The 20555-nt window shown below is 36.0% G+C and overlaps 1 protein-coding gene across 1 annotated transcript in view; it reads left to right on the top strand.

The window, feature by feature from the left end:
* Nucleotides 1-20192, top strand: part of SPRED1 (sprouty related EVH1 domain containing 1) — a 118577-nt gene extending 98385 nt beyond the window's left edge. The window contains exons 6-7 of the mRNA XM_030842934.2: nucleotides 13481-13582; nucleotides 15712-20192. Coding sequence (XP_030698794.1) covers nucleotides 13481-13582; nucleotides 15712-16362 — 753 coding nt within the window. The 3' untranslated portion in view covers nucleotides 16363-20192. The remainder of the gene's footprint in view (nucleotides 1-13480; nucleotides 13583-15711) is intronic.
* Nucleotides 20193-20555: the final 363 nt, after the last annotated feature.

Here is a 20555-nt window from a genome sequence, read left to right as displayed (position 1 = left end):
TACTGAAGCCCAAGCACCTAGAGCCTATGCTCCACAACAGGAGAAGCCACCACAATGAGAAGCCTGCGCACCGCAAAGAAGAGTAGCACAAGCTCGCCGCCACTAGAGAAAGCCTGCATGCAGCAGTGAAGACCCAATGCAGCCAAAAATAAAGATCTTTTTAAAAAAAAAAAGTAATCCAGAAATCTTACTTCATCCCACATCAGTCCTTTAGTCCTACAACATAATTAAAATTGAAATACTTCTGTTTCTCTTTATGTTCCTACCATGTGATTAAAGTGCTAATGAAAGTAAAATTCAAAACTGCAGGAAACAAGGCCAGGAATGAGATAACCTCTTCAGTCATTAACTATTTTTATTAAACTTTCTTTCCTGTTTAAGACACTACTAATACTGAGTAGGTGGTTCGAGTTGGATATATCCATTTAAATTGCTTTTTGAATTGAAGCATACAAACTTTTTAATCCAGCATTTTTACTTTTAGCAATTTCTGATATAGATACACTTGGACATGTGTATTAAAGATAAATATGTATAAGGATAATTTATGCAGTATTGTTTGTAACACAAAAGGTGGGGAAAAGCCTATATATATATAAATCAGACTAGTTAAATTAAGTCATCCATTCAATGGAATACTAAGCTGCTATTAAAAGAATTAGGTAAAGCTATATGTATAAACACATACGCACACTTGCATGTGTGTGTAAATTAAATATGTGGCCAAAAAGTGGTAAGTACCACCTGAGTGGTACATTTGTTACAGTTGGTGAACCTACATTGATACATCATATAATCACCCAAAGTGCATAGTTTACAGTAGGGTTCATTCTTGGTGTTGTGCATTCTGTGGATTTGGACAAATATATAATGATATGTGTCCATCATTATAGTATCATATAGACTTTTTTCACTGACCTAAAAATCCTCTGTTCTCTGCCTGTTCTTCCCTCCTTACCTCTCCCTTCTCCCAAACACAGATCCTGGCAACCACTGACCTTTTTACTGTCTCCATAGTTTTACCTTTACCAGAATGTCATATAGTTGGAATCATACAGTATGTAACCTTTCACTTTGTAATATGCACGTAAGGTTTTTTCATGTCTTTTTTTTTCAATACTGAGTAATATTCCATTGTCTGGATATACCACTGTTTGTGTATCCATTGAGCCTACTGAATAGATAAACAAACTTAGTTTCTTCCAAGTTTTAGCAATTATAAATAAGGCTGCTGTAAACATTTGTGTGCAGGTTTTTGTGTGGACATGTTTTTGATTCCCTCGGGTAAATACCAAGGAGCACAATTGCTGGATCATATGGGAAGAGTATGCTTAGTTTTATAAGAAACTGCCAAATTGTTTTCCCAAGTGGCTGTACCATTTTGCATTCCCATCAGTAATGAATGAGGTTTCCTGTTGCTCCGTGTCCTCCCCAGCACTTGGTGTTGTCAGTGTTCTGGATATTGGCCATGCTACTAGGTGTGTAGTGGTATCTCGTATTTTTAACTTGCATTTCCCTGGTGACTTATGGCGTGGAGCATCTTTTAATATGCTGATTTGCCATCTGTATATCTTCCTTGGGGAAGTGTCTGTTGAGGTCCTTGGCACATTTTTAAATCAGGTTGTTTATTTTCTTATTGTTGATTTTTTAATAGTTCTTTGTATATTTTATCTAAAGAAGAAACCTATGAATGAAAAATATGACACATATAAAGAAAAAAAGAGGTTTTTGTACATTATAGGTATCAGTCCTTTATCAGGTGTCTTTTACAATATTTTCTCTTACTCTGTGACTTGTCTTCTCATTCTCTTGACATTTTATTTTCAGAGTAGATGTTTTTAATTTTAATGAGGCCCAGCTTATCAATGCTTTCTTTCATGAATCTTTGATATATCTTAAAAGTCACTGCCATAACCAAAGTCATCTATTCTGTTCCATTGACCTATTTTTTTTTTTTGCTGGTACCACACCGTCTTTCTTAGTGTAACTTTATAGAAGATCTTGAAGTCAGATAATGTCAGTCCTCTAACTTTTATTCTCCCTCAGTACTGTGTTGGGTATTCTGGGTCTTTTGCCTGTCTATGTAAACTTCAGAACCATTTTGTTAATATCCACAAAATAACTTGCTGGGATATTGATTGGGATTGCATTGAATCTATAGGCCAGCTGGGGAAAAACTGACATGTGACAGCCTTGAATCTTCCAATTTACAAACATGGATTATCTGTATTTATTTCTTTGATTTCATTCATCAGAGTTTGATAGTTTTCCTCATACAGATCTTGTACGTATTTTGTTAGACTTATGCATTAAGTATTTCATTTTGGGGGATGCTAACGTAAATGGTTTTTAATTTCAAATTCCACTTCTGGTTTGTTTGTTTGTTTTTGCCGCACCGTATAGCATGTGAAATCTTAGTTCCCTGACCAGGAATCAAACCTTTGCCCCCTGCAGTGGAAGCACAGAGTCTTAACCCCTGGACCACCAGGGAAATCCCTTGTTCATTGTTGGTGTATAGAAAAGTGATTGTCTTTTGTGTATAAGCCTTGTATCCTGCAACTTTACTATAAATCATTTATTAGATGCAGGAGTTATTTTGTTGATTTTTTCAAATTTTCTATGTAGATGATCATGTCATCTGTGAACATGGACAGCTTTATTTCTTCTCAATCTGTATACTGTTTATGTCTTTTTCTTGTCTTACTTCATTAGCTAGAAATTCCAGTATGATGTTGAAAAGGAATGGTGAGAGAAGTGACATCCTTGCCTCCTTGTACCTGATCTTAGTGGGAAAACTAAAAGTTTCTCACCATTAATTATATTAGTTTCAGGGTTTCTGTAGATATTCTTTATAAGTTGAAGAAGTTCTCCACTGTTCCCAGTTTACAGAGTTTTTATCATGAATGGGTGTTGGATTTTGTCAAATACTTTTTCACAATATATCGATAAGATCATGTGATTTGATGTGTTACATTAATAGATATTTTAATGTTAAACCAGCCTTGCATAGTGGGGTTGAATCCACTTGGTCATGATGTATAATTCTTTCTATACATTGTTGGATTCAATGAGCTAATATTTTGTTGAGGATTTTTGCATCAGTGTTTATTTGAGATGTCTGTATTTTTGTTTGTTTTCCTTTTTGGTAATGTTTTTGTCTGGTTTTAGGATTAAGATAATGCTGACCTCTTGGAATGAGTTAGGAAGTATTTTCTGTTTTCTATCTTCTGAAAGAGATTGGAGAGAATTGGTATAATTTCTTACTTAAAGTTTTGTGGTATTCACCAGTAAACCCCAGCTGGATCTGTGTGCTTTCTATTTTGGAAGGTTATTAATTATCCGTTCAACTTCTTTAATAGATATAGACCTATTCAGATTGTTTTCTTCTTCTTGTGTGAGTTTTAGCAGATTGTGCCTTTCAAGGAATAGATACATTTCATCTAGGTTATCAGATTAGTGGATGTAGAGTTGTTCATAGCATTCCTTTATTATCCTTGTAAATGTTCATGGAATCTGTAGTGATACCTCCTCTTTCCTTTCTGATAGTTAGTGATTTGTGTCCTCTTTTTTTTTTCTCTTAGTTGTCCTGACTAGAGGCTTATCAGTTTTGCGGATCTTTTTAAAGAACCAGCTTTTGGTTTAATTAATATTCTCTGTTGATTTCCTGTTTTCAGTTTCATTGATTTCTACTCTAATTCTTATTATTTCTTTTCCTTGCTGTGGATTGAATCTTTTCCTAGTTTTCTAAGGTAGAAACTTATATTATTGATTTTAGATATTCTTTCCTAATATATTTAATGCTATAAATTTCCCTCTATGCACTACTATTGCTGTAGCCCACAACATTTGATAAGTTGTGTTTTCATTTCTATTTATTTCAAAATAATTTTTAATTTTTGTTGATATTTCTTCTTTGACCCATGCGTTATTTAGAAGTGTGTTGTTTAACTTCCACTTATTTGGTGATTTTCCAGATATCCTTCTGTTACTGACTTATACGTTAATTCCTTCGTAGTCTGAGAATGGACATTGTATGATTTCTACTCTTTTAAATTTGTTAAGGTTTGTTTTATGTTCAAGAATGTGGTCTATCTTGCTTAAGGTTCCAGGTAAGCTTGCAAAAATGTGTATTCTGCTGTTGTTGGATGAAGTAGTCTTCAGATGTCAATTATATCCACTTGATTGAAGGTGTTGTTTAGTTCACCTGTGTCCTTACTGATTCTCTGCTTGCTGAATCTGTTCATTTCTTTATTGTTTTTTAGCATCTTTATTGGAGTATAATTGCTTTACAATGTTGTGTTAGTTTCTGCTGTATAACAAAATGAATCAGTTATATGTATACATATATCCCCATATCCCCTCCCTCTTACACCTCCCTCCCACCCTCCCTATCCCACACCTCTAGGTGGTCAGAGCACCGAGCTGATCTCCCTGTACTATGCAGCTGCTTCCCACTAGCTACCTGTTTTACCTTTGGTAGTGTATATATGTCAGTGCTACTCTTTTACTTCATCCCAGCTTACCCTACCCACTCCCCAGGTCCTCAAGTCCATTCTCTACGTCTGTGTCTTTATTCCTGTCCTGCCCCTATGTTCATCAGAAGCACTTTTTTTTTTTAGGTTCCATATATATGTGTTAGCATACGGTATTTGTTTTTCTCTTTCTGAGTTATTTCACTCTGTATGACAGACTCTAGGTCCATCCACCTCACTGCAAATAACTCAATTTCATTTCTTTTTATAGCCAAGTAATACTCCATTATATATATGTGCCACATCTTCCTTATCCATTCATCTGTCGACGGACACTTAGGTTGCTTCCATTTCCTGACTATTGTAAATAGAGCTGCAATGAACATTGTGGTACGTGTCTCCTTTTGAATTATGGTTTTCTCAGGGTATACGCCCAGTAGTGGGATTACTGGATCATATGGTAGTTCTATTTTTAGTTTTTTAAGGAACCTCCAAACTGTTCTTTAGTGGCTATATCAATTTACATTCCCACCAACAGTGCAAGAGGGTTCCCATTTCTCCACACCCTCTCCAGCATTTATTGTTTGGAGATTTTTGGATGATGGCCATTCTCACCGGTGTGAGGTGATACCTCATTGTGGTTTTGATTTGCATTTCTCTAATGATTAGTGACGTTGAGCATCCTTTCATGTGTTTGTTGGCAATCTGTATATCTTCTTTGGAGAAATGTCTATGTAGGTCTGCCCATTTTTGGATTGGATTGTTTGTTTTTTTGATATTGAGCTACATGAGCTGCTTGTATATTTTGGAGATTAATCCTTTGTCAATTGCTTCATTTGCAAATATTTTCTCCCATTCTGAGGGTTGTCTTTTGATCTTGTTTATGGTTTCCTTTGCTGTGCAAAAGATTTTAAGTTTCATTAGGTCCCATTTGATCATTTCTGTTTTTATTTCCATTTCTCTAGGAGGTGGGTCAAAAAGGATCTTGCTGTGATTTATGTCATAGAGTGTTCTGCCTATGTTTCCCTCTAAGAGTTTTATAGTGTCTGGCCTTACATTTAGGTCTTTAATCCATTTTGAGTTTATTTTTGTGTATGGTGTTAGGGAGTGTTCTGATTTCATTCTTTTACATGTAGCTGTCCTGTTTTCCCAGCACCACTTATTGAAGAGGCTGTCTTTTCTCTATTGTTTATCCTTGCCTCCTTTATCAAAGATAAGGTGACCATGTGTGCATGGATTTCTCTGGGCTTTCTCTCCTGTTCCATTGATCTATATTTCTGTTTTTGAGCCAGTACCAACCATACTGTCTTGATTACTGTACCTTTGTAGTATAGTGTGAACTCAGGGAGCCTGATTCCTCCAGCTCCATTTTTCTTTCTCAGGATTGCTTTGGCTCTTTGGGGTCTTTTGTGTTTCCATACATATTGTAAAATTTTTTGTTCTAGTTCTGTGAAAAATGCCATTGGTAGCTTGCTAGGGATTACATTTAATCTGTAGATTGCTTTGGGTAGTAATATAGTCATTTTCACAAGGTTGATTCTTCCAATCCAAGAACATGGTATATCTCTCCAGCTGTTTGTATCCTCTTTAATTTCTTTCATCAGTGTCTTACAGTTTTCTGCATACAGGTCTTTTGTCTCCTTAGGTAGGTTTATTCCTAGGTATTTTCTTCTCTTTGTTGCAGTGGTAAATGGGATTGTTTCCTTAATTTCTTTTTCAGATTTTTCATCATTAGTCTATAGGTATGCAAGAGATTTCTGTGCATTAATTTTGTATCCTGTTACTTTACCAAATCCATTGATTATCTCTGATAGTTTTCTGGTAGCATCTTTAGGATTCTCTATGTATACTTTCATGTCATCTGCAAACAGTGACAGTTTTACTTCTTCTTTTCCAATTTTGATTCCTTTTATTTCTTTTTCTTCTCTGATTGCTGTGGCTAAAACTTCCGAAACCATGTTGAATAATAGTGGTGAGAGTAGGCAACCTTGTCTTGTTCCTGATCTTAGAGGAAATGGTTTCAGTTTTTCACCATTGAGAATGATGTTGGCTGTGCGTTTGTCATATATAGCCTTTATTATGTTGAGGTAGGTTCCCTCTATGCCCACTTTCTGGAGAGTTTTTATCATAAATGGGTTTTGAATTTTTGTCAAAAGCTTTTTCTGCATCTATTGAGATGATCATACTGTTTTTATCCTCAGTTTGTTAATATGGTGTATCACATTGATCGATTTGCGTATATTGAAGAATCCTTGCATTCCTGTCATAAACCCCACTTGATCATGGTGTATGGTCCTTTTAACGTGCTGTTGGATTCTGTTTGCTAGTATTTTGTTGAGGATTTTTGCATCTATGTTCATCAGTGATACTGGCCTGCAGTTTTCTTTCTTTGTGACATCTTTGTCTGGTTTTGGTATCAGGGTGATGGTGGCCTTGTAGGATGAATTTGGGAGTGTTCCCCCCTCTGCTATGTCTTGGAAGAGTGTGAGAAGGTGGGTGTTAGCTCTTCTCTAAATGTTTAATAGAATTCACCTGTGAAGCTGTCTGGTCCTGGGGTTTTGTTTGTTGGAAGATTCTTAATCAGTTTCAGTTTCAGTACTTGTAATTGGTCTCTTCATATTTTCTATTTCTTCCTGGCTCAGTTTCAGAAGGTTATGCTTTTCTAAGAATTTGTTCATTTCTTCCAGGTTGTCCATTTTATTGGCATATACTTGCTTGTGGTAGTCTCTCATGATCCTTTGTATTTCTGCGCTTTCAGTTGTTACTTCTCCTTTTGCATTTCTAATTCTGTTGATTTGATTTTTCTCCCTTTTTTTCTTGATGAGTCTGGCTAATGGTTTATCAGTTTTGTTTATCTTCTCAAAGAACCAGCTTTTTTAGTTTTATTGATCTTTGCTATTGTTTCCTTCTTTTCTTTTTCATTTATTTCTGATCTGATGTTTATGATTTCTTTCCTTCTGCTAACTTTCGGGGGGATTTTTGTTCTTCTTTCTCTAATTGCTTTAGGTGTAAATTTAGGTTGTTTATTTGAGATTTTTATTGTTTCTTGAGGTAGGATTGTATTGTTATAAACGTCTGTCTTAGAACTGCTTTTGCTGCATCCGATAGGTTTTGGGCCATCTGGTTTTCATTGTCATTTGTTTCTAGGTATTTTTTGGTTTCCTCTTTGATTTCTTCAGTGATCTCTTGGTTATTTAGTAGAGTATTGTTTAGCCTCCATGTGTTTATATTTTTTACAGTTTTCTCCCTGTAATTGATATCTCGTCTCATAGCATTGTGGTTGGAAAAGATACTTTTTACTATTTCAGTTTTCTTAAATTTACGGAGGCTTGATTTGTGACCCAAGATATGATCTATCCTGGAGAATGTTCCATGAGCAGTTAAGTAGAAACTGTATTCTGTTGTTTTTGGATGGAATGTCCTATAAATATCAGTTAAGTCTATCTGGTCTAATGTGTCTTTTAAAGCTTGTGTCTCCTTTTTTATTTTCATTTTGGATGATCTGTCCTTTGGTGAAAGTGGGGTGGGTGTTAAAAGTCCCCTACTATTATTGTTACTGTTGATTCCCCCTTTTATGGCTGTTAGCGTTTGCCTTATGTATTGATGTGCTCCTATGTTGGGTACATAAATAAATATTCATAATTGTTATATCTTCTTCTTGGATTGATCCCTTGATCATTATGTAGTGTCCTTCTTTGTCTCTTGTAATAGTCTTTATTTTAAAGTCTGTTTTGTCTGATTATGAGTATTGCTACTTCAGCTTTCTTTTGATTTCCATTTGCATGGAATACCTTTTTCCATCCCCTCACTTTCAGTCTGTATGTGTTCCTAGGTCTGAAGTGGTCTCTTGCAGACAGCATACATGTGGGTCTTGTTCTTGTATTCATTCAGCTAGTCTGTGTCTTTTGGTGGGAACATTTAATCCTTTACATTGAAGTTAATTATCAATATGTATGTTCCTGTTACCGTTTTCTTAATTGTTTTGGGTTTGTTATTATAGGTCTTTTCCTTCTCTTGTGTTTCCTGCCTAGAGAAGTTCCTTTAGCATTTTTTGTAAAGCTGGTTTTGTGGTGCTGAATTCTCCTAACTTTTGCTTGTCTGTAAAGGTTTTAATTTCTCTTTTGAACCTGAATGAGATCCTTGCTGTGTAGAGTAATCTTTGTTGTAGGTTTTTCCCTTTCATCACTTTAATATCCTACCACTCCCTTCTGGCTTGGAGAGTTTCTGCTGAAAGATCAGCTGTTAATCTTATGGAGATTCCCTTGTATGTTATTTGTTACTTTTCCCTTGCTGCTTTTAATATTTTTTCTTTGAATTTATTTTTTGATAGTTTGATTAATATGTGTCTTTTCATGTTTCTCCTTGGCTTTATCCTGTATGGGACTCTCTGCACTTCCTGTACTTGATTGACTCTTTCCTTTCCCATGTTGGGAAGTTTTCAACTATAATGTCTTCAAATATTTTCTCAGACCCTTTCTTTTTCTCTTCTTCTGAGACCCCTATAATCAAATATTGGTTCCTTTACTGTTGTCCCAGAGGTCTCTGAGACTGTCCTCAATTCTTTTCATTCTTTTTTCTTTATTCTGCTCTGCGGTAGTTATTTCCACTATTTTATCTTCCAGGTCACTTATCCGTTCTTCTGCCTCAGTTATTCTGGTATTGATTACTTCTAGAGTATTTTTAATTTTACTTATTGTGTTGTTCATCATTCTTTGTTTGCTTTTTAGTTCTTCTAGGTCCTTGTTAAACATTTCTTGTATTTTCTCTATTCTATTTCCAAGATTTTGAATCATCTTTACTATCATTATTCTGAATTCTTTTTCAGGTAGACTGCCTATTTCCTCTTCAGTTGTTTGGTCTTGTGGGTTTTTACCTTGCTCCTTCATCTGCTGCATATTTCTCTGTTTTCTCATTTTGTTTAATTTATTGTGTTTGGGGTCTCCTTTTCACAGGCTGCAGGTTCATATTGCCTGTTATTTTTTGCTGTACGCCCCAGTGGGTGAAGTTGGTTCAGTGGCTTGTGTAGGCTTCCTGGTGGAGGGGACTCGTGCCTGTGTTCTGGTGGGTGGAGCTGTTTCTTGTCCTTCTGGTGGGCAGGACTGCAGCTCGTTGTGTGTTTTGGAGTGTCCATGAACTTAGTATGACTTTAGGCAGCCTCTCTGCTCATGGGTGGGGTTGTGTTCCTGTCTTGCTAGTTGTTTGGCATGGGGCATCCAGCACTGGAGCTTGCTGGCCATTGGGTGGAGCTGGGTCTTAGTGTGGAGATGAAGATCTCTGAGAGAGCTCTTGCTGATTGATATTATGTGGGGCCGGGAGGTTTTTGGTTGTCCAGTGTCCTGGACTCAGTACTCCCACCATGGAGGCTCAGGCCCAACACCCAGCCAGAGTACCAAGACCCTCCCAGCCACATAACTCAGAAAAAAAAGGAAGAAAGAAAAACAACAACCACCAAAAAAATGAACAGACAGAACCCTAGGACACATGGTAAAAGCAAACCCCTGGTGAAATTTCAGACCCACAAAAAATTGGGTCTGCTTCATGCGGAAGATCCAGTAGTGAGCCAGAAGAAGCCAAGAAGGATGGATTCCAGGTATGATGCAGAGATTGTAAAGTTACTTTTGGTTCTCAAGACATCAGTCTGTTCATTTCTGATAGAGAGGGATGTTGAAGTCTCCAGCTATGATAATGGGTGTATCCGTTTCCTTCAGGTTCTATCAGTTTTTGCCTCACATAATTTGATGCTGTGTTGTTAAACACATACACAATGAGGATTGTTATGTCTTCTTGGGGAATTAACCCCTTTATCATTATATAATGCCTTCTTTATCACTGATAACTTTCCTTGTTTTGAAGTCTGCTCTGTCTGAAATTAATATAGGAACTCCTGCTTTCTTTTGGTTAGTATTAGTGTGTTGTATTTTTCTCCAGCCATTTACTTTTACTCTAACAACACTAAACCACTTTACAGTGAGTGGGAGTACTTTATAATAACCATAATCCTAATTCCTCCTTCCACTTGCATCATTGCTGTCAGTCATCTTATTTTATATACATATATATGCATATGTATGTAAATATGTGCATAATCATACATGATCAAGTACACTGTTGCTGTTTTTGTTTTTGGCCACGCTGCTTGGCATGCAGGACCTTAGTTCCCTGACCATGGCTCACGGGCCCAGCCGCTCCACGGCATGTGGGATCCTCCCGGACTGGGGCACCAACCCGTGTCCCCTGCATCAGCAGGCAGACTCTCAACCACTGCGCCACCAGGGAAGTCCGGAAGCATGGATTCTTAACCACTGGACCGCCAGGGAGGTCCCCCACTGTTGCTATTTTTTTGAACAAACTTCTGTTAGCTCAGTTAAGAATGAGAAAATTAAAAGTTTTATTTTATTTTCACTTATTTCTTCTTAACTGCTCTTGCATTCTCATGTAGATCCAAGTTTCTGACCTATATTATTTTCCTTCTCTCTAAAGAACCTCTGTTAACATTTCTTATAAGGCAGGTCTACCAGCAACAAATTGCCTCCATTTTTTTTTGCTTAAGAAAGTCTTTATGTTTCTTTCACATTTTTTTAATGTTTATTTTTAGATTTAATTTTTCTTTTACATGATAGCTTGTCTCTCTTAATCCCCTACCCCCATGTTGCCCCCCCTTCCCTCTACCCACTGATAACCACTAATTTGTTCTCTGTATCTGAGAGTCTGTTTCTTTTTTGTTATAATCAATAGTTTGTTGTATTTTTTAGATTTCACATGCAAGTGGTATCATAGAGTATTTTTCTTTCTCTAACTTCACTTAGTGAAATACCCTCCAAGTCCATCTGTGTTGTTGGAAATGTGAAAATTTCTTTTTTATGGATGAGTGATATTCCATTGTGTATGTGTGTGTGCGTGTGTGTGTGTGTGTGTGTGTGTTTATACACACCACGTTTTATCCATTCATCTGTTGATGGACACTTAGGTTGCTTCCATATCTTGGCAATTGTAAATAATGCTGCTATAAACATTGGGGTGCGTGTATCTTTTCAAATTAGTGTTCATGTTTCTTTCAGATATATACCCAGAAGTGGAATTGCTGGGTCATATGGTAGTTCTATTTTTAGTATTTTGAGAAACCTCCATACTCTTTTCCACAGTGGTTCCACCAATACATTCCCACCAGTCTCCTTCACTTCTGAAGGATAATTTTGCAGGGTACATAATTCTAGGTTGGCAGACTTTTTCTCTTACCACTTTAACTATTTCACTTCACTCTTCTTGCTTGCATGGTTTCTGCAAAGAAGTCAGATGTAATTACTCTTTATAAGTAAAATATTTTTTCCTCTGGCATCTTTCAGGATTTTTTTCTTTATCTTTGATTTTTTATAGTTTGAAAATGATATGCTTAGGTGCTTTTTTTTTTTTTTTTTTTCCTCCTTTTTCCTTCCCTCCATTTTCCTGCTTGCTGTTCTCTGAGCTTCTTGGATATGTGATTGGACATCTGACATTAATTTGGGTAAATTCTCAGTCATTATTATTTCATATATTTCTTTTGTTCCTTTCGCTCTTTCTTCATCTGTTCTTTCTGTCTTGTGTATGTTACACCTTTTGTAGTTGTCCCACAGTTCTTGAATAGTCTTTTTTTTTTCAGTCTTTGTTATCTTTCCTTTCAATTTTGGAGATTTCTGTTGCTTAATCCTCAAGCTCAGAGGTTTTTTTCCTCAGCCATGTCCAGTCTACTAAGCTCATCACAGGTATTCTTAGTACTTTTGATCTCTAGATTTTTCTGCAGGGGGCGGTATTCTTTATTAGGATTTCTATTTCTCTGCTTGCATTGCTCTTTTGTTCTTGTATGCTATCTACTTTAAACATTGGAGTCTTAGCATATTAATCATAGTTGTTTTAAATTCCTAGTCTGCTGATTCCAATATCCCTGCCATATCTGGTTCTGATGCTTGTTCTGTCATTTCAAAATGTATTTTTGTCTTTTGGCATGTTTTTTTCTCGTTTTTCTTGATTGCTAGACATGATGTGCTGGGTAAAAGGAACTGCTGTAAATAAGCCTTTAGTGATGTAGTGGTAAAGTGTATAGGAAGAGGAAGTATTCTATGGTTGTGATTAGGTCTCAGTCTTTTAGTCTGAGCCTTTCCCTCAGGATTGTGAATATCACAATTATTTATCCGTTTTTTCTCTCCCTTTAGGTGTGTCAGATGGTTAGAGTTGACTAGTGTTGGGTATATCCCCTCCTCCAGATCAAATAGACTCTGATAATACCACAGTAGGTCAGACCCTCCTTAACTAGTTTCTCCTGAGGACAGGCCTTGTTAAGAACAGAGTGTTCTGGCACATTTCGTAATGGTTCCTTCTCCACTACCCTGCTGGAAGCATGTATGGCTTTTTCTGATACTTACTGTGGGAACCTGGTTGATCTCCTAGAGGTAAACTCACAAGAGTTTGGGGGCATCACAATGACTGTCCCTACCCCCAACCAGGAGTTTTTTTAACTGTCAGAGTTGTCCATCCTGAGCCTCCAGCAATTTGTCAATTACAGTTGAGTTCCCCCCCCCCCAACCCTGGCACTGGTTTCCATGGTGATTTTCACTCATGAGTCTCTGCTCTGGTAAGCAGTGACTCCCTTTTTTTTGCTCTCTGCAGTCTTAGGGGTGGGGTTTGCCCTGTGTCCTCCTCTCTCATAGATCTAAGAGGAGTTGTGGATATTTTTTGTTGTTGTTCAGCTTTTTTTACTTGTTATTACAACAGAATGGCAGCTTCCAAGCTCCTTATATGCCAAAACAGAAACCAGAAGTCTGTATTACTTTTTAAATTAAATTTTAAATGTATAAGGAAAGACCTAAGTTTAAATAATAAATAGGATGACTCAAGTAATGCTTTTTGTTAAAACCATTTTGAAAACCCTTACTGCTAATAGATTATGAAGTTTTGGAATACACATTATATATAGTTTTATTAAAAATAAGGAATGCATTCTTTTGTCACTTAAGTAGAAATTGTTTGTATTTTAGATAATGTTCAGTCATCCAGGCCTAGACATTCAGGGCAGAAGTATAGAATACGTACAGCGGCAAATACCTAAGGAATGTGGAAGCCTAAAGTCCCAAAATAAGGTAAGTAATCTTAGTTTTATCTTCTGATTTGGAATGTAACTAATTAACATGTAAGTGAAATTTTCCAGTCTTTCGAATTCTCCATATAGTTGAGTTGGTACTAGAATTGTTTTTTAGTGTATAAATTTTCCATTTGTTTATATATACTTCTAAACCCCATTACTTAAATTCCCTCCAAATTTCTGGTTTGAGTCTGGGGGATTGTCAGTATACTTACCACCAGTAGGAATCGTATGTTGTAATATAATGGTCTGCATCCATCACTCCACCTTTAGTCCAGACGTGGAGTTTTTTTAGCCACAATTCCAAATATATGGGGAATAGAAGTCTGCCCCAACGTGGATTCATGTGCTTACTTATAAAGTAGTCACTGTGTCCAGGGACTGGCACTAGAAGATACAAATGTGACTACTAGAAGCCCACTTATATGGGTGAAGGGAAGCGTCATTTTGATTTATGCCTGAAAAATTTACTTTTCTCCCTGGCCTCAAGGAAACAGGCTACCCAGAAGGATGAGAGAGTGTGATGTGTTTTAAGTCATTTTCAGAGACTTGTATAGCCAACCTATGAACATGTATGTCTTTGTATTAGTTTGCCAGGGCTGTCATAACAAAATACCACAGACAGAGTGGCTTAAACAACAAACATTTATTTGCTCACAGTTCTGGAAACTGGAAGTCCCAGTTCAAGGTGTTGATGCATTTGGTTTCTTCTGTGGCCTTTCTCCTTGGCTTGCCAATGGTCACCTTCTGGCTGTGTTTTTTTTCCTCTGTGCACCCACATCTCTGGTCTGTCTCTCTCTCTTTCTGTCCAAATTTCTTCTTCTTATAAGGATACCAATCAAATTGGATTAAGGCCTACCCTAAGGGCCTTATATTTTAATCACCTTTTTAAAAGGCCCTATTTCCAAATGCAGTCATATTCTGACATACTGGGATTGGGGCATCAACATATGGATTTGGGGGGACACAATTCAGCCTATAACGTTCCACCCTCTGGTCCCTCTTCTCACATGCAAAATACATTCACCCCATCACAACACCCCAAAAAACTTAACCCTTTCGAACATCACCTCTAGGTCCCAAATCTCATCTAAATACCATCTAACTCAAGTGTAAGTGAACTCAAAGTTTGATTCATCCTGAGGCAGAATTCCTCTGGGCTCATGAGGGAGGTGGCCCCATCCCCTTGGCCATCAGTGATAGCATCTTCCTGAGAATTTTCTTGCTCTTCAACTTCTGGTTCATTTTTGTTTTAAAAATTACTATTTCAATTAATCACTTCCTTCTCATATTGTAGTATAAGCAGCAAGGAGGAACTAGGCTGCACCCTCAGCACTTTGCTTGTAAATTTATGCTAAATATCCAAGTCCATCACTCACAAATTCTACCTTCCACAAGAGACTAGAATACAATTCACCCGTATTCTTTGCTACTTTATAACAAGGATCAACTTTCCTCTGGTGTCAACAGTATGTTCCTCATTTCCATCCAAGCCCTCACCAGAAGCACCTTTAATGTTCTTATTTCTGCCAAGTCTCTTCAAAGCTACCTAGCCTTTTTATAACATGCACCTCAAAACTCTTTCAGCCCCTACCCATTACCCAGTTCCAAAGGCACTGCCACATTTTTAGATGTTTGTTAGCACAACATCCTACACCTTGGTACTAAAATCTGTATGAGTCAGGGTTCTCCAGAGAAACAGAACCAACAAGAGATATATATATATATATAAAGAGAAAGAGACTTATTTTAAGGAATTGGCTCATGGGATGGTAGAGGTACATATTCAAAATCTGCAGGGTAGGCTGTCAGGCTTGAGACCTAGGGAAGAGCTGTAGTCTGTATCCAAAGGCAGACTGCTGGTAGAATTCTTTCTTGTTCCAGCAAGGTCAGTCTTTGTACTAATAAAGCCTTCAGCTGATTGGATGAAAGCCACCTACGTCATGGAGGATAATCTACTACACTTATGGTCTACCCATTGAAATGTTTATCTCGTCCAAGAAACATCTTCACTTAAACATGTAAAATAATGTTAGCCAAATATCTGGGCACTGTGGCCCAGCCAAGTTGGCACATAAAATTAACCTTCACAGTCATTATTGCAATTTTCATCTCTTTCCTTTTTAGGTCCCTTTGAAATCAATCCGACATGTGAGCTTTCAAGATGAGGATGAGATTGTCAGAATAAACCCTCGCGATATCTTAATACGTCGCTATGCAGACTACAGACATCCTGACATGTGGAAAAGTGACTTGGAGAGAGATGATACTGACTCCAGTATTCAGTTTTCTAAACCAGACAGTAAAAAATCAGACTATCTGTACTCTTGTGGGGATGAGACTAAGTTAAGTTCACTCAAAGACTCTGTGGTATTTAAGACACAGCCTTCCTCATTAAAATTTAAGAAGTCAAAACGAAGAAAAGAAGATGGTGAACGTTCTCGCTGCGTATACTGCCAAGAAAGGTTTAATCATGAAGAAAATGGCAGGGGAAAGTGTCAGGATGCTCCAGACCCTATTAAAAGATGCATATATCAAGTTAGTTGCATGCTCTGTGCAGAGAGCATGTTGTATCATTGTATGTCAGACTCAGAGGGAGATTTTTCTGATCCCTGTTCATGTGACACTAGCGATGACAAGTTCTGCTTACGATGGTTAGCCCTAGTAGCTTTGTCTTTCATTGTACCATGTATGTGCTGCTACGTCCCTTTGAGAATGTGCCATCGTTGTGGTGAGGCGTGTGGGTGCTGTGGTGGGAAACATAAAGCTGCTGGATGAAAGCATCCAGTGCCAAAATGAGCTTAAAATCTTTGTGTCCAGGAATTAGCTAACTTGGATTTGTGGAAGCTTTTGGCAAGCATTATGAAATCTTGCCTGGTATCATTGGGGCCACACGTGGAGGAAGCAGAACTCATCAGTTCTTGGCATTTCACAAATGCTAGCCATGCCTAACTTTTTCCCTGGAGTGCATGGCATGTTTTGTTGCAGGTTCTAAAGAATATTTGCAAAAGGAAACCATTTCTGGTTATTGGCTATATAAAGTGAGCATAAATATGATCCAACTAAAAGGGGTTAATTTTTTGGCATTTTTGTATATTTATGCATTAGGTGATGGGACTTTTAAAGGTTTGAATTCATTAAGATATAAACTTAAAGTGCACTAGGGGACAGTTGATTTCAATCTAAAAAAAGTTAACACTTGGGAACTGTAAGAAGTAAAACAAGTGCAACTAAATCATTTATTAGTTGTTTTTTGAAAGCAGTTTTATGTATAAATAACAAATGTTTATATTTAACTAAATATAAGGTACGAGTTATTACATATTAAACTTTTCCTCCCCTTCCTAGTTCTGAAGTAGATGTACATATATCTACTGTCACATTCCATTATATTTTGAATATTTTACTTATCTAGTTAATAACATTTTGGTTCCATGTGAATGATTTGATATTTTCATTGTCATTTCCCTCTGGCTACAGTTTATATTGAGTTATATCTGTACATTCTGGTAATCTAAAATCCTTAAAAAATATTCTAATAGCCTTGAGTGACCAACTTTTTTTTAAAGCACAGATGTAATTGTCTAATGTTATGATGGGAACATAACACTTATTTTTATATAAAAAGAGACTGAGTAAACATTATAGAAAAAAGTAAGGTTTTGGGTTGTTGTTTTGTTTTTTGTGGTATTCAACCAGCAAGTTGTTTTCTTTCAGAGTTTCCTCCTTCAAAAAATTATATTGCATTTACAAATGTTTTACAAGGTGAAAAGTGTAACTGGATAGTTAGAGTAAGTAAAACAGTTTCCTCCTGAGATTTCCACTTATCATTCTGCTAAACCAGAATATGTTCAGCTGTGTTACTAACTTTTTAGCTTAATTCTCAGTGCTTATTATCACATAACAATGATACCTTTTCTCAGTTGCATTTTATTTTATTTAAACTGGCCAAAAGCAAAATTATTTTATGTAAAGGATGTGCTAAACTATCCCAAGAAAGTATTTAATCCAGTATTGTGAATGAAATATCTTGTACGTATAAATTTATTTCTTTTGCAGAGCATTGTCTTACTGGATGTTTTATTTACAAAGTAGTTGGATAAATGTTCTAGCAAATTGTTTGAAGTACTTTGGGGTCAAATTTGTCTTTTTTTTTTTTTTAAAAGTGTTACATTAAAACTCTAACCAAGTAAGGGGTTCCTTAAGAACATTTCCTTAAAGGGAAAAGTTGAGAAGTGTGCCTTTTTTTAATGGCTTGAAGTTTCAGAAGTGATAAAAATTAAAATCACACTACTGTTAGAAGCTCATTTTCTATGCAGGTTTTTAAATGTCATTTATGTAATCATTCTTTTTACATATCACACTTAAGCTTGTGTTAGCTTTCTTCTTTTGCCCCAGATCAAACTGAACAATGTATATAACACTATCTGTCTGTAAAATACTTTTTTTAAGAAAGCATTTATATTTATATGACAGCTTGAACTGACAACATTGTGTATATAGATCATCTTAAAGTATTATTTCACATTGAAAAGAAGAAAAATATATTGATAACTATAGATGTTATGAAGAAGAGGTTATTTCTAGTTTTGTACTAAAAATTAATTGGATGAACTAAGTCCAAAACATGATACCGTAGCAGCAGTTTTAAGTCTTATTTTTACTGTTTATATATTTGGAAGCTGCTACACCAGATGATCTTCATCCCTGAAGTTTTCAGCTAAACTTGGTTTCCTAGAATAGACTGTTAACTTTCAAAATTACTTTTTATTGGTAAAATGGAAATACTGGTTTTCCTTGTGAATAATTTTCGTATTTGTAAGTGCTGAGTTTATAATTCAGGTTTGATCAGGTGTGAACAACTGAAGAAAATAACTTGCTGGCTATATAGGAAATGCTGTGGAAATGAACTGTGTATATACTTCTGGGAAGAACAAATTTAATCATTTCTTCTGTTGAGCACTAATCAGTATAGTGCAACTCCTGGTCCTGTACTGTATTTTATATGCAACATATATGCTTTAATATTTTAATGTTTGTGCATTAATATTTTCAATTTGTTTAACCACTTTGCTGCTAAGATTTTTCCGTCCCATCCCCATTTTTCCTTTACAGTTTTAAACAAGTTTCTTCATTAAAAACTATGGTCATGAAATGGTTTTTATTTTACCTTGGATCTTTATAGTTTAACACACCCAGGTTCCAAATCAGTCTAGAAGACTAACTGATAATATAATGTTACCTGAATGCCTATGTGGAAATTTTCTCTTGAGTATATTAGAATTCTTATGTGAATTCTTAGGTTAAATTTCTCATTCTTAAACGTGTATAGGTATATTCAGGAACATTTTCTTGTTCTGCATTACAGATTTGGCACTGCCAATTGGCTTGTCCTCTAAAACCTTTCTCTTTGGTTTTAATCTGGTAGTAGAAGCAAATGGCTAAACAAAACTGCTTAAGTAATAGTAAATATTGAAAATGAAATCATCTAGATGGCATGACAAGAAAGACTTTTCGTCTGATGGCTTGTTCAGAATTGATAATCCTTAAATGATTTGTCTCCTGAGTTGACAGGGGAGTCATTTGATTTCGGAAGAAATATGAGGTATGTAACTTCAGCACCACCTACTGGATGATTTATAGACCATACGTGAGGTGGCAATTGGGATCTGACAGGGTTCATTCATCATTACTACCAGTAAAGGGCTATTTAAGTGGTGGCCACCTCCAAATGGAGAAAGCAGGAATAAGAAATATCTCAAAGGAACTGTAAAACCAATCTTTTCCCTAATGTGTCTTGTTGAAAGATTTTAAGCACTTTTTTCTTACCTATCCTGTTTTAAAATATTTATCGATATTTGGAACTGGCAATCAAACTTAATGTGCCGAAGCATTTATAGAACCAATTCTTTCAACTTGCAAAAGCCATTACCAAAATGGTATTCTTACTTTTCCTCCCATTACCAGTCAGGGAGAATTTTTTAGAAAAAAATAAACATCACTGTATTTCATCATGACAACTTCAGAGAGTGTGTGTGTCTCTGGGATAATGTTGGGCAGGGGTTAAAATTTAAAGGGGGAAACTTAAAACTACCTATTTTCATTGGTTATTCAGCAGTGCCTAAAATGAACTTTTGAAGTAATACAAATGCACTTTCAATTCATGTGTATAGTGCCATCTGATATCTTGGGTAAGTCTTGTCTTTTCTTTTTCTCTCCCCAGCCCCCCCTTAAAGGAACACTACAGAGATGTTTCTTAATACCTATATGTCTCAGAAATACAGGAAATACGTACTTTCCTCCAGATTTAAAGAATCTTAAGGATGTTTATTTTGTTGAAATTTACTTTAGGTTTTGTGATACACTTTGGAATATATGTTTAAGATTGGATTTTTTATTTTAGCCTAAAGATATATTAAACAAGTGTAACATTTTTCTACATGAAACTTTGAAAACTTTAGTTACCTGGAAAACATAGATTCTTAACTAAATATTCTTATTCTTAATTTGATTTCCAAGATCACATTTCTAAGTATAAGGGGAAGCACTAGAAACTTGCATCATTGTTACACTTAAAAAAAAAAAAATTGGTCTGTACTCCACAATAATAGCACCATAAGGTGTTTTGAAGTAAGTCAAAACAAAGAAATCACAACCTGAGATAATTTATATAAACCAAAAAATAAGGTGGGGGAGGCTTTAAGTTATTAAGGTACTGTTTGCCTAGCAGCCAGGTGGTTATAAAACTTTGATATGCTTTGAAACACTGATGTTAGCCATTGTTCCTGAAAGCTCCTTAAATTGCATAAGTTGCTAGTTTTGAAATTTTTCAAGAATAATCTAGTTGAAAAGCCTTTGTATTAAAGATACACATAGAGATTTTTGTGAACATTGCCAGTATGTAGTATCATTTGCTTTCTATTTTTGACCTCAAAAGTGCCTCACTTGTATATTATTTCCATTAAAAGCTT

Source organism: Globicephala melas, chromosome 2 (genome assembly GCF_963455315.2).
Source record: "Globicephala melas chromosome 2, mGloMel1.2, whole genome shotgun sequence".
NCBI lineage: Eukaryota > Metazoa > Chordata > Mammalia > Artiodactyla > Delphinidae > Globicephala > Globicephala melas.
Note: the sequence above shows the minus strand (reverse complement) of the source record. Positions and strands in the feature narration are given on the sequence as shown.